This window comes from Ctenopharyngodon idella, chromosome 11, assembly GCF_019924925.1.
Source record: "Ctenopharyngodon idella isolate HZGC_01 chromosome 11, HZGC01, whole genome shotgun sequence".
NCBI lineage: Eukaryota > Metazoa > Chordata > Actinopteri > Cypriniformes > Xenocyprididae > Ctenopharyngodon > Ctenopharyngodon idella.
The window spans coordinates 9,625,392-9,638,769 of NC_067230.1; the positions used below are offsets into that span (position 1 = coordinate 9,625,392).

The 13,378-nt window shown below is 38.7% G+C and overlaps 1 protein-coding gene across 1 annotated transcript in view; it reads left to right on the forward strand.

The window, feature by feature from the left end:
• The window catches only part of nfasca (neurofascin homolog (chicken) a), a 68,287-nt gene that overhangs the window by 18,327 nt on the left and 36,582 nt on the right, over positions 1-13,378 (forward strand). Inside the window, 6 exon segments of the mRNA XM_051913296.1 lie at positions 3,465-3,638; positions 8,527-8,632; positions 9,691-9,881; positions 11,039-11,161; positions 12,540-12,710; positions 13,047-13,094. Coding sequence (XP_051769256.1) covers positions 3,545-3,638; positions 8,527-8,632; positions 9,691-9,881; positions 11,039-11,161; positions 12,540-12,710; positions 13,047-13,094 — 733 coding nt within the window. The 5' untranslated portion in view covers positions 3,465-3,544.

A 13,378-nucleotide genomic window follows, 5' to 3' on the forward strand; every position in this document is an offset into this window, starting at 1 on the left:
ATGATCGATTCACGAGCCGCTTGAGCTGAGGTACTACAGTGATCTGTCACGACACATTAAAGAGCCACAAAACGGTTTTTATTGTTCTATTTTCTTAAAAAATTACACAGTTTGAAAGCTGGGACTTTGTTTAATATCATAAGTAACCTGCTCTGTCTTGTCTGTCGACGTGGTGTCAGTGTCCTCTTTGCTCCGCGATGTACTTTTCACTCTGTGTGGCGTGACAGCACCATGGCTTGTTGGACAAAGCAACAGTACCTAAGGGGGGCGGGTCTTTGCGAAGGGTCAATTGCCAGAAATAATTATTAAGATATAATGTCACAATTACTTTTTTTTTTTTTTAATAAAAGGTGAACATGGGCTTCCACAGTCATGGAAAGATTTAGTAGATCATTTGTATCTTTGCTTGAGACAGCGAGGCTCAGACTACCATTCAATGGTTCTGGTCAAATTTTTATTTACTCCCCAAAGGGAGTAAATAAATAATTTTCATTTAGCACTTGTTTTTGAATTATAGACCTTATGAATTAAATGAAGGACATCAGTAAGTGACTAACCCATGGCTTGTCTGGCCTTTGGCAGGAAGCGAACCTTGTTCCGCCCCATCTTGGATGTGTGCCATGAATCATCGTTGGGGTCACAGAATGGGGCTTTAACACATGCTATTAGCCCACATGCTTCTCTGTAATCTCAATATACTACAGCTCGCTGAGCACAAAGCACTTCATCAGATGTGTCTAAATCTCTGTTCGCTTCATTAGAATGAACTGAAATGCCTCAGTAGGATTGGGGGTGAGACTGGCAATGCTGTTGGTTTCCAATGTCGGACTCTGTATTTGGGTTAGGCCATTGCTGTACTGACATTCAACATATTGGGAGTTTCTCAGACAGCAGAGCCTGCCAAAGAACTCTTGCCAGAGTTTCATCCTGGAGGCATGTATGCTATATAAATGTGTGTATGTGCGTGTATATGTATCAGACCTATTATGGCAAGTCACTTTTACCTTGACACCAAAGTGGTGAAAGATTGCGCAGGTTCCTGTAATTGTGCTTATAGGATTCCCGGCAGCCAAAGAGTTTTGGCTCTTTGAAAGAGTTTGAACGAGAAATAAAAGGATACTGGGGTCCCTGGGCTGACAGTGACCTCTCTGGCAGATTTTTTCTGGCTTAAGCCCATCTTCTCTCCAGGCCTCAGACTGTCTCTCTTTCTAACCACCTGGACTCAGTTATGACGGGTATGATGGTCAAGATGAAGGACGTTTTTGAGACAAATTCCCTGGATATTTCTATTTTTTTGTGTACTCTCAATTATTTGTCTCTTCACATTCACAAACAGTAAGTGTGGAATAGTTAAAAGTAGCAATGCTCCTAATAACTTTGAGTATTGTTAGAAAAAAATCTACAATTAAAGGGATAGTTCACCCAAAAATGAAAACGATTTACTAACCCTCAAGCCATAGATGTATAAGACTATCTTCTTTCAGATGAACACAATCGGACATATTCTTAAATATCCTGGCTCTTTCAAGTTTTATTGTTGTGAAGGGGGAGTGAGATTTTGAAGCCCAAAAAATGCATCCATCCATCCATCATAAAAATAATCCATACGGCTCCAGGGGGTTAATAAACTATGGGTTTTTGTAAGAAAAATATCCATATTTAAAACTTTATTAACTAAAATAAATAGCTTCCGGCATATGACTGTACGTATGCGCAAGTCGACTTGCGCCAAATAAGTAACCCCTGACGCGATGTATGACGTAGGATGTAGGAATATTGTAAGCTTAGACGTCTCTCACGGTTTCAACAAATAGGGCTGGGCAACAAACTCTAATATCGAAATCCTCCGACATTTCTCTTTAAAATATCTCATTTTAGACTTCTAATTCATGACCGGTGTTTTGTTTTGCCCTATCCTCTGTGCTTCCGCCTTTTGTCATTGCGTCATATGTCGGGTCAGGGGTTACTCTTCTGCTGCAAATCGGTGCGTATGGCCGTCTGCCGGAAGCTAGTTATTATAGTTAATAAAGTTTTAAATATGGATATTTTTCTTACAAAAACCCATCGCTTCACTTCAGAAGGCCTTTATTAACTCCCTGGAGCCGTATGGATTATTTTTTTGATGGGTGGATACATTTTTTATGGCTTCAAAATCTCACCCCCCATACACTACCATTATAAAGCTTGGAGGAGCCAGGATATTTTGAAATATATCTCAGATCGTGTTTGTCTGAAAGAAGATAGTCATATACACCTAGGATGGCTTGAGGATAAGTAAATCAAGGGGTAATTTTCATTTTTGAGTGAACTATCCCTTTAAAAAGTAGTTTCCCCAACACTTATTCACACATCTAGTATTTAATGTTACAGTACAATCAGTTTTAGCCCTTCTTGACTGAGTGACATGAAGCGGATGCATGTGTTATCATCCCTTGGGGCAGATGAGGTACTTTGAATTCATGCAGCAGATGGTTTGTGTGCAGATATTTGATAATGATCACATCAGTGTGTTGAAAAAATGTTGCACTTGATCCAATTCTCATTTTCCATCTGTTTAGTTCATTTCACACTTTGAACTGACAGAGAACGTACAGTTTGTAATATCTGATTAATCAAACAACAAACCATAAGAGCAGAATGCTGGAATATTGTTCCAGGCTCATTGTGTTCAGTAGAGCGAAGAGAGAAAGGAGGCGGCGAGGTATAAGGCATGCTCCAACCACCGATCATGTTCCTGAAATTGCATTTTTTGCATATAATAAAGGGTCTCGATACCCAGACCACCCGAGACATGTGAATTATACGGCCACGACTGCTCGTTTGCATAATGGCGCTAAGATAAACTCTTCCAAGTAGATGGTATCTGCAGGGAAGGGTTTGTCACTGACCTCCAGACTGTGTGTGTTATTCAAGGCGAGAGAGAGAGAGAGTGCAGAGGAAAGTCTGGAGAGACTGTCAGGTTTATGAAGGCAGGATTTGACAGATGTACCAGTGCAGAGACACAGAGCTGCCAGAGCATACAGCTAAAGCCGGAGGAGTAAACGTCTGCTATCAGACCTCAGTGGTTTGTATTTTAGCCTTGTCCTCCATCTTGGGGTTCGGTGCCCCTGTCAAGGGGATTGACCAGCAAAATCATTTTCTTCCTGATTTGGAGGTTTGTATGGTGTTGTGTAGGTGTGATGCACCGATGCTGCTTTCATCTGTAAGAGGGCCATCGGCTCCAGGGAATGCTAGTGTAAATGTAGGCCAGCTGAAAACCTCCACGCATACACAGCCCACGCCTGCAGTACACACTCACAACTGTGTATTTTAGCGTTCCCTGTAAAATCTGAATAAATAAGCCTCTATGAGAAGTCTTTTTTTGTAGGTTTTTTGGAAGGCCAGTGGCACATCCTAAATGTCACAGTAATTTTCAAAATGATTATTCAGTGAAGTTCCTTAACAAGCAGTTTTTCTTTTCACAGATCATACAACGCAGCTAAAAGTGTGCAACTAAATCAGTAGGGAGCTGGGACGGGACGGGTCAGCCAATCGGAGGAGAGAGATGTGGACGCAGGGGCGGTGGGCGGCACTGGCTGTGTTGTCAATAATCTTGATGCTGTCAAAGGAAGCGGCTCCAATTGAAGTCCCACTGGACCGTAAGTCATTATCCAAATCATAAATTAAATATATATGGATCAACATATTTGGTTGATGCTGGAACAACATCCTTTGTCCTACCCCTAAACCTAATCCTACCCATAACTTATCCCTAAAATCAGAGGAAAATGATAACTGATATAGAAGCACCTAACCCTGGTTGTAAGCCTAAACTTGACATAAAACTATAAACTTGTCCCTCAAATCTGATTGGTTGATTGGAATGTTGTTCCAGGATCAACAAAGATGTTGATTCAGTAACGTGTTGTATTTGGTGGAATCATGTTCTCTATATAGGGACAGAGAATCACATGCAGTCCCATCCCCATCATATACGAACACACGCATATTTAGACCTGCACAGTGTGCCACTTCAACTCGCAACATAAATTATATACTCTGCACTAAGTGTGTTTTTGATGAGGGTTTTAAACCTCTCTTTGTGGCTTAATGGTGTCATTGTTCTGCTGTTATGCATTAAATAATGGACGCGACATCCATTTACAACTTTTCCATATATTTTTATGCAAGAAACAAGCTTTCAGAACCTGACTATATAATATTATTAGGATATTTTCTGAGACAAAAACACAGCACTACACTAAATTGTAATGGTGGCTCTCAACTAGTTTTGCTTCAGGATCCAGATTTTACATTGGACATCAGTGCTGTTTCACAATAATTGATTGCGCAAAATATGATTGTTATAATACTGTTTTTACTAGTTTTGCACACTTCTACTACCATCCTGTGAGACACTGGTCTATATCATAGTCATACCATTTAAAAACATAACAAATGAGGAAAATCCATTATATCCGCACTGCATCTGCAACAAAGAAACCAATAAATCCACTCCGCCTTCTGTTGTCTTACCGCGTCTGTTTTACCCCTTCATTTTTTTTCAGTTTCCTTCTAATAATAGCAGTCCAGGTTTGGCTTTAACTCATATGAAAAATGATTTGAAAGCTCATACAGAGCGAGACAACCCCAGCGGCGCTCAATGCTCACCAGCTTCAACAATAGAGGGAGATTCAGTCTGACCAGGGGCTGTCAGCACCTTCCCAGCTCCCCTTCTCCGCCTGTATTCCCAAGGCACCATCATTCGCTTTCCTTTCTCTTTCTCTCATTTTGCCTTTTTCTCGCATTCTGTCTTTCGCATCTACTCTTCCCCCCCTCTTTCTCCAGCTTTCACTACAGGCTCTGGCCCTGTCTGTGTGAAACTCTATTGATCTGTGTAGATAGAGAAGATTGGAGCACTGATCCTGTCTCTGAGCACTTCATAATGCCCCTCTGACCTCTTGACCTCTCTGAATGTATGCAGCAGCAGGGGCTACTGGGAAATGACAAGCATCTGATCACGCTATTAGTGGCTGTGTTGTGTCTTCATTTGTACTGCTTATACTCCATATTACACGCACCATCATAAGTAGGGGAGATCATTTTCAAACCAAGACCCAGTTTGGATAAAGAGACATAGCAGTTACATATATTTATATACATATAAGATGAAATTGAGTTTATAATACCATATTAATGATTGATATACTTTATGATGCTTAAAATACAAATTCATTACTGTTCAAAGGTTTGGATTCAGTTGGATTATTTAATGTTTTTTTTAAAGAAGTCTCTTATTCTCAAAAAAAAGTCTGCATTTATTTGATCAAAAATACAGTAATACAAAAACTATTGTGAAATGATTCCAGTTTAAAATGACTGTTTTCTACTTTAATAGATTTTAAAATACAATTTACTCCTGTGACGGCAAAACTGAATTTTCAGCAGGCATTACTCCAGTCTTCAGTGTCACATGATCCTTCAGAAATCTGATTTGGTGCACCCTTTAGAAAACCCCTGATCTAAAAGCTGAATTGAACTTGAGATGTAACTTTTAGCATCTCTCCATTATTTCCCTAATGTTCCTTCACTCCTAATATCCCCCCTCCCCAAATGTGATTTCTATTGACGAGGGTTGTCATCAGCTCCCAGCTGACCTTACACATGCGCTCACACACACTAACACATATGTTGCTCATGACGTCCCATCCCCCGTGACCTTGCTTATGAGCTATGATTGATGTCAGATGATGAATGGCACAGAGCCAGAGATGCACCTGTCGCTATCCAATGAAAAACACCACAGACACATGGATGATTTCTGGTATTATAACCTGAGGATGAAGGTCATATTCCTTTAATTAGCAAAGCACAATCGCAAAAGCAATTCTTGACTCTTCTGATAACATACATCATAGTGATTGTGGTTATTATTGAATGTGAGCGAACCCCCCGCAGGGCCTGTCGCTTTAACCGATTGACAAAGAAAGACAGTCAAGATTAAATATGCTGCCATATGGGGAGGACAAATGCACTGATTATGATTTGCTAATGTGACAGTGATGTATTTTTGGTATGATGTAGTTTTTTTTTTTTTTTTTTTTTTACAGAATAGTCTTATTAATATGCCTTTCCTTTTTTTTTTTTTGCTATTTTCTCTCCGCTTCATTCATCGGGCGCCCATTAACAGGTAGGTTCATTTGTTTGGTTGCTTTTTTTGTTTTGGTATTACTACAGTATGTTTAATAAGTAGACATAGTGTTGTGTGTATAATAACTGTAGCAATTCAGTTTGCAGTTTAGCAGCCATTAACTAAAATAAATATGTTTGTTTTAGAACTGTATTAAATGTTTTAATTGTTGTCATCTCTACAGTCATTATTTAACATCTCCCATGTCTCCTCACTCTCTCTTTTAACTATTCCCACAATTAATCTGTTTTTCTCTCCGTCCGCCCCTCCTTGGAACTAACAGCAAAGATCCAGCAAGAGTGTAAGTGCTTCATTAACACAGATTAACTTGTTCATTAAATCAGCAGCTGGTTTTAATATAGCTTACAACAAAACTTATCTCATCAGAAATCTAAAGTATAGAATTATTGCTGTTGGACATTGCCTAATCTCTTACAATTAGAGCAAATATAGTCCACAAAAAACATTGAAAAGACCCTCAAACACCGTCTCGAGAGCATTCGCATAAGTTCACTGTGTTACTCCTGATAAATTATAAAGTCTATTACTTATTAAAGCTGATTAATATTCTAATGTAAGCCCAAGAGCGTGTCTGTTTGGCAGGCCATGTCTTTGAGAGGAAGGATTACTTCAGGGGTTTGTTAGCTGTGCCAGAATACCCACAGTTCAGCCAACTCAGCCAGCTAGAAGTAGAGCAGGAATCTTGTGGCTAATCGTGTATCACGATTAATACAGTGAACACAGAGACTAATAGGTACAATGTGGTGTAATGCAATAGAGTGCAACAGTGCCTGCCCACTTTTCAACTGCCTTTGTTTCGGAAGTATTTTGCCCATAAGTATTTTTTAAAAATTATTGTGAAAGAGCTATAGGTCATGAACCAAACCATCCAGCTTTGAGGTGAATCAAAACATTACAAACTTTGATTTGAAACAAAAAAGTATTTAAAATTTAGGCAACAAGACAAAGTACAAGACTTGACGGCTTTAGGGAAAGAACTCTAACCCCCAGAAGCATTGTGAGTGACAATCAAGATAAAAACTCTGGAAATTTAAAACTATTGATTTAAATATGTTGATTATGTATATAGAAACAAAATATACATATTCAGTACATACAAATATTTCAAACATACAAGTAGTTTGAGAGCATAGGGAAACTGACTCTATGGCTGCATCCAAAATTGCATACTTCCCTACTATATAGTTTGCGAAAAATAGTATGTAGTAAGAAGTATGTCTGAAGAGTAGGCAAAAAGTACCCGGATGACCTACTACTTCCGGCAAGATTCTGCAGTGTGCATACGATGGACACTTTACTATCCCATGTGGCCATGGGAGAGGATTAGTGAATGGCAGTGAAGTGACATAACTGACAATATACAGTACACATACTGGTAGGTCACATGATAATGACAACATGGCGAATGTAGTACATCTGGATTACATTCATACTACACACATTCATACTATCTAGAACATATTTTCTTAGCGATGGCAAATTAATTACTTGTTCAAAATAAGTACCAAGAAAGTATGCGATTTCAGACACAGCCTGTGTCATTTGCAGTGCTTCTTAAGAGTGGGCAGACCCTAAATTGGTGGAGATTTCTTTCCAGAATCATAGGTAATGTAGTTTTCCACAGGAATTCTGCAGTTAAAAACAGTTTTTTAAAAATAAGTTGAAATAATGCAGGCTGATGACATCAACAAAAGCATATAGGCCTGCCATCGATTAACAACCTTATAGCTTACAGGATGTCTTTAAAGGTTCATAAGTTTAATAATCAGTTCCGCTATGGAGAAAGTGAATGTTTTTTACTTCTAGAACCTGACTGTTGCACTCTATAGTCCATTGACGAAATTTGTATTATGTAGCATAGTAGCTACTAGCTGAAGCGATATTGTGTCCACTGAATGTTGTTTGTAGCTGCATCCTGCAATTCTTACACCTTTTTGCGAGGCACAGACTGATTCTACACAATTTTTAACACATTTTGCATTTATTTTGGGGGTAAATTGGTTTTAAACATGGTAACGTGATAAACAAAGCTGGTTAGCATGATGGCTAGCTGATAGCATAATCAAATAAGCCTGTATATTAAGTAAACGAACACACAAGTGGCAGGGAATTTGTATGTAATGAAAAATGAATAAGTGATGTTTTTCTATAAAAACATTGTCTTTCTATACTAATTGTCTATATTTTGTTACTAAGTGAATAGAACAACCTTTTGTTTAGTTTGTAGACAGCAGCAAGAAATACAACGCTTGCATATGTATACATGAGATTGAGTTGAGTGTTCTTCCACAGTGCTGTTGAGATAAGACTCACTGTCTCTGTCCCTCCCTCCACAGTGAAACAGCCCCCCACCATTGTGAAGCAGTCACTAAAGGACTACATTGTGGACCCCAGAGATAACATCATCATTGAATGCGAGGCCAAGGGGAACCCAGTGCCAACGTGAGAATGGATGAAACCTTTTTTTCTTTGTGCCGTTTTGTCCTCTCTGTCTTTTTGTCTCCATCTCTCACCATTTCTACATTTCCAGTTTGTCAGCAACCACTTACTGTACAGTATATATGTACATTTCCACCTAACTTCATCCTGTCCTTCTCTCTCTCATTCTTCCTCTTCTGTCGCCCTCTAATTAAACCCGACGGCCATTAGTCTCGACATGACAAAGACCAGCACATTTTTGTGAGAGTGACACCCAATGCCCCAACCTGACAGTGGCAATGCCAGTTTTGTCCACCCTCCCTCCCGCTTGTACCCTTCTCATGCCATCAGATATGCAGGGGCGCTCACTCTGGCTCCGGTCCCTTGTGCTTGTTTGTGAAAAGCAGGCCTGACCAGCTCAACACAGTGTGGCCATTCACATGGCCTGTTTTTGTTTGGTGGTCTGTTGGGCTTTACAATACCTTCCACTCAGCTTGGTCCGCAAAACCATTGTGGTCTAATAATACGCTCAGTTTAGTGTTCACGCTCACAGAATATTCAGTAGGTTAGAATAATGGCACCCGGTCAACTCCAGGCACGCAATCCTACTGTTTTCAAAGTCGCAGTTAAAACGGAAGATCTTTTTTTCCATATTGTGACGTACATCCAAGTTAAACGGGGGAAAAAAAAGTAGGGCGAAGACTTAGTTCTATAAATTGGCTGTTGATTGGATGGATGCAGATCTGAATACGAAGAAAGAGCAGGTTTATGAGGATGAAACGAGAAGTCTGTCTGTTCACTGGAAGATCGAGTATGACATTTTTATTAAAATTACAAATTAAAAAGAATCATATGCACCAATGAATTGTTCACAATGAGATCAATAACATGAATTTAGAAAATAGAGTGAATTCATCCATGAATCCATTTCTTGTCAACTTTGGTTTGGTTTGCTATTCATGTTCTTCTTGTTGTCGGTTTGATGTGTTTGTAAATCCCCTTATTAAAAAGCTCCAACAATGGACCTATTATATAAGCAGCGTGAAGTTGGCTAAAATCCTGTTTGTGACCGGTCTCTGCAGGTTTCAGTGGCGGCGGAATGGAAAGTTCTTTAACGTGGGGAAGGACCCGCGGGTGACCATGCGGAGTCGTTCTGGAACTCTGGAGATCAGAAGCAGCGGGAAACCTGAAGATTATGAAGGAGAGTACCAATGCTACGCCGCCAATGACTTTGGCACAGCGATTTCCAACAAAATCCTGCTTCGAGTGTCAAGTGAGGGCTGGTTAACTGTAATGTCAAAGCACAGCATGTACTGTACAAAGCATGCTCATATTGCACTGACTGTAAAGGGATTGTAAATTCTGTCATCATTCACCATCATATCAGTCACCATCAAGTTGTTTCAAACCCGTATGTCTTTTATTTTGGTTGTGTGTTACAATAGTCTTTATGTAAGTATACAGTATACTTTTAAAGCAGCTTTATGGCATTGACAAAAATGACAATATATGAGATGGCATGTGGGATTGTGTATATTGTAGTTCTATAGTTCTGCTACTTTAAAACATACAAATGCATTTGTATTAAAAATTACAATAGTAAAAGGTTAATGACATTTGTAGAACATTATGTGGAACACAAAAGTAGATGATTTTGTCTTAGAAAATGTTCACATGATGCTATAAGTCTTCTGAAGTCATTCATAGCATTGACTTAGGAACAGACCGATAATCTTCCCCTCAGCCTTAGCTTTCATATTTGATCTGTTTCAGCATATTCTAATTTTGCACAATGCAATTGGTAACAAAACACACAGCAACCAGTGAATCTTTGATATCAAAAATGCCGTCATTTGAATAATTAGTCCGACATTCTGCTTTCTTCCTCATGCCAAATTATTGTATGCTTTCAGAAAAATTGTGATATGTTGTCATATGGAGTCATACACTGTCAGAAAAAAAATGTGCACAAATTTTACCTTAAGGGATACAACGGCTTTTCACTGGGGCAGTACCCTGTTAAAGAGTCAACTTTGTACCTTATCTACCACTAAAATGTTCATATTAGTATGTTAGAGTTGTAATATGTACTAATTTGTAGAATATTTAGAGGTAAATAAGGTACAACGTTATCCCTTAGCTGTTGTGCTCTAAAGGTACAATTCTTGCAGATTTTTTCAGACAGTGTACGGACTACTATTATTTAAACATTTATGGTGCTTTATTATAATTCTTTGGAGCTCGACAGCATCCCCTTTCATTGTAAGGAAAAAGCTAAAAAGATAAGGAAGAAACAGGTTTGAAACAACATGAGGGTGACAACATTTTTGGGTGAACTATCCCTTTAAAAATAATATGCACACCATTTGCAATAGAGTGATGTCATTGTGTTACATTCCCTGATCTGTTGAACTTGTCTCCATTGCTCAGAGTCTCCGCTGTGGCCGAAAGAGGTTCTGGAGCCAGTGGTTGTGCGTGAGGGGGCATCACTTGTCCTGCCCTGCAACCCTCCTCCTGGTCTCCCCCCTCCTGAAACCTTCTGGATGGACAGCTGTGAGTGTTGTTCATCACTTCCTGCAGTTGATTGTATCTCATATCTTAACCTTACTCCTCTCCATCACCTTGTCATTCAGTCTTCACCTTCACGCTCTGTTTTGCATCTTCCTCAAACCTCCCTCTCACTTCCTTTTACTCTCTCTCTCTCTCTCTCTCGCTCAGTCTGTGTCCTCTGCACAGCAGTGTCCGTTACTGCATTAGTGCTGAGCTAATGCATGTATGCAAATCTGCACTACCTGACAAAAAGCTGAGAGAGCAGAAACAAGCATGGCACTGAAACATTTCAACAGACCTAGAATCAAGCAACATAGACACATATGCTGTAATGCATTTATCACAAGTTTTGACTGGGTTTGTCATCATTTGTACAGTGGTAAACTGCTCTTTTGAAATTATCAGTGAAAATGAGAAGGATTAAACATACAGATCTTATAGATAGTAACTTCCAGATCGAATTTCCATACTTTCATAGTGTTGAGTATAGTATACTCAATTCGATAAAGAACTTTGTTGAACACTCTATTTTCAATGGTCAAACAAATAATCTTGCCTCAAACTAACACTATTGGTTAAACCAGTGTTTCTATGTTGTATTGAAGCTCATTTCTGCCACATAAAAAAAAAATGTTGATGGATGAGCCAATATTAAAATTGTGGCCAATAATAGTACGTGGATAACCTATAAAAGATGATGATGTATAAATGATGATGATAAAATTTTGTTTTGTCTAAATATATTACAAATAAAACACTGAAAACAATATTATAATGTACAGTATTAAAATGGATATTCATTCTTCAGATTTGTTAAAGATTACATTTAACAGTAATTAAATATTGCATTGTTTTTAAGTAATTTGTGTTAATTATTAGATTAACTTTAAATGAGTGTTAGATGACAGCAAATGTAATCTAAATGTAAAAATACGGGAAATGAGCATGCATAATTAAATATACAATTACAACTGATACTATACATTAGAAACATCTCTAATATCATCTGGTACTGATAGATCATGCAATACCCACTTCACCTTTAAGATACAGTCAAACTACTTTGCACATAAGATAATATCCATCACTAGAATTTCATGTGATCACTACACTATTTAGAAATCATCATTAAATCCAGACTCAATGTTGATTAGTGCAGAACGTCTTGTCTTCATCTCGCACTCCTCCACACTGCTCTTTTCCCTTGAGTGACACATTTGCTGAGCCTTGTGATGTTTCAGGGCAGAAGAAGATAATCATGCCTGTGATCCTCACGCTCCTCTTGAGCATCATTTCTTCTGTTGCCTGTCGGCTATTGCACATCAAATTAAGTTGAACAAATGAGTCTTGATTCTCTTCTCTTTTTTTCCTCTCTCCACAGCCATTATGCCCATAGCACAGGACAAGAGGGTGTCAATGGGCCTGAATGGTGACTTGTTCTTCTCCAATGTTCTGGCTAAAGATGCTAACACTGACTACAGCTGTAACGCTCGCTTCGAGTTCACACACACCATTCAGCAGAAGAACCCCTACACCCTTAAAGTGCAAACAAGTGAGTAGAAATGTCTGATGATTCAGGATTATGTGTCTTTAATTTGATAATGTTACTCTGATATGTTGCTGTGCTGATGTCTATGGTGAATATTGTGGTCCATCTAGTGGTGAGGAGGTAGTATTGCATCTCAATGGACATTTATCTGTGATAGTTGTCTTTTCTTTTTATTTGGATTGCCTTCATTGATAACTATCACAGTTTCAGTAGGATTTTAAAGGGATTATACATCTTCCATTTGATTTAGTATTGTTCTGTTCTTGCCAGTTGCAATTAAGTGTATTTTTTTCCTCTGTATTTGACTGTGTGTTGATTAAACTGCAACTTTATTCGCAGAGGAACCTTATAATGACACCTTTCTCAACTCCACTGATCTGTATGGTGGTGAGTTCCACACAGCTAGCCTGTTTTCTGTGTGCTTCTGTAAAAGAACACTAACTGAGTTAGCACTGCTGTTTCTAACCACATACAGCAGAGGAAATGCAGAGATAGTGTGCCTGTTACTTAAATACACAATGTAAAGAAGAATGTTCCACGTAATACTTATTGACCGTAGAACTTACCACTCTGTGCTTAGGTTACTTAGTTTTTTAATACATCAGTCTAAGCCGTTTTTGGGGTCAGCTATTCTGTCATATTTTGAAGGACCAGTATTCCAATTTCTCTGG